General features: G+C 36.6%; 1 protein-coding gene across 1 annotated transcript; it reads right to left on the bottom strand.

The window, feature by feature from the left end:
- Positions 1-210: 210 nt before the first annotated feature.
- On the bottom strand, positions 211-582 carry LOC142535240 (cysteine proteinase inhibitor 1-like). Its single transcript, XM_075641725.1, has one exon. It carries the CDS (start codon positions 580-582, stop codon positions 211-213), a length of 372 nt encoding a protein of 123 aa, XP_075497840.1.
- Positions 583-863: the final 281 nt, after the last annotated feature.

Here is an 863-nt window from a genome sequence, read left to right as displayed (position 1 = left end):
TTTAATAGCTTATATGTGGTTTAAAAAAGTTGGATCACTCAAAGTTATTTTTTCGAAGAGCTTATTTAGTATTTCTAAAACCTATAATAATATAACATCTCAAAATTCAATGAAGGAGATCTCAATTTATGTCCAAAAATATTTTTTCATATCAGATACAAAGACATTCTTATTCAGGACTTGACTAGAATTACATATATGATATCATCCTTAAACTTTCACAAAAGAGCTTAGTTCCCTGAAATGCTTCCAAGGCAAGTCCCAGACCACGGCCTCGTAGTTTCCCGGCGCATTGCCGGCAGCCTTATCATTCGCGATGATGACCAGTCTGTAATTCGTACCTTCGACTACTTGGGTTTCACCCTTCACCGTCTTTACAAACTCCAACTGCACGTTAGCCTTCTTGTTGTGCTCTGACACCGCGAATCTAGCGATTTCCAACACCTCTGGCACGTTAACGTTCGGAATCGGCCGCCAGTTGCCAACGATGGTACTAGGCGAAATGGCCAAGGCTTGGTAATGAAATGAAGCCACCAATATCAAGAGGATCGCATAGAGAAGAGGGCAAGATTTGAGTTGCATATTTTATTTTGCTGTGAAGAATGCTTTGTGTTAGTTTCTTTCTTCTTTGTGTGGAAATAGGAAACGATGCTGTGTGATTTATATAGCACTGCAACTACTTTGCAACTTGTGTCATTTGACATATTTGCCCTCAGCTTTTTGGTTGGTTGACTTACTTTCTACTCCAGATGTATGTAATATATATACTTTAAGATTACAATAATATTGTCATTATGTATACACTTTTTGGGAACTATTTTTTATATAAGTGAGTCAATAATTATTTATTATAATATTAGCAT

This window comes from Primulina tabacum, unplaced genomic scaffold (genome assembly GCF_025594145.1).
Source record: "Primulina tabacum isolate GXHZ01 unplaced genomic scaffold, ASM2559414v2 Contig902, whole genome shotgun sequence".
In the NCBI taxonomy this organism is placed as follows: domain Eukaryota; kingdom Viridiplantae; phylum Streptophyta; class Magnoliopsida; order Lamiales; family Gesneriaceae; genus Primulina; species Primulina tabacum.
Note: the sequence above shows the minus strand (reverse complement) of the source record. Positions and strands in the feature narration are given on the sequence as shown.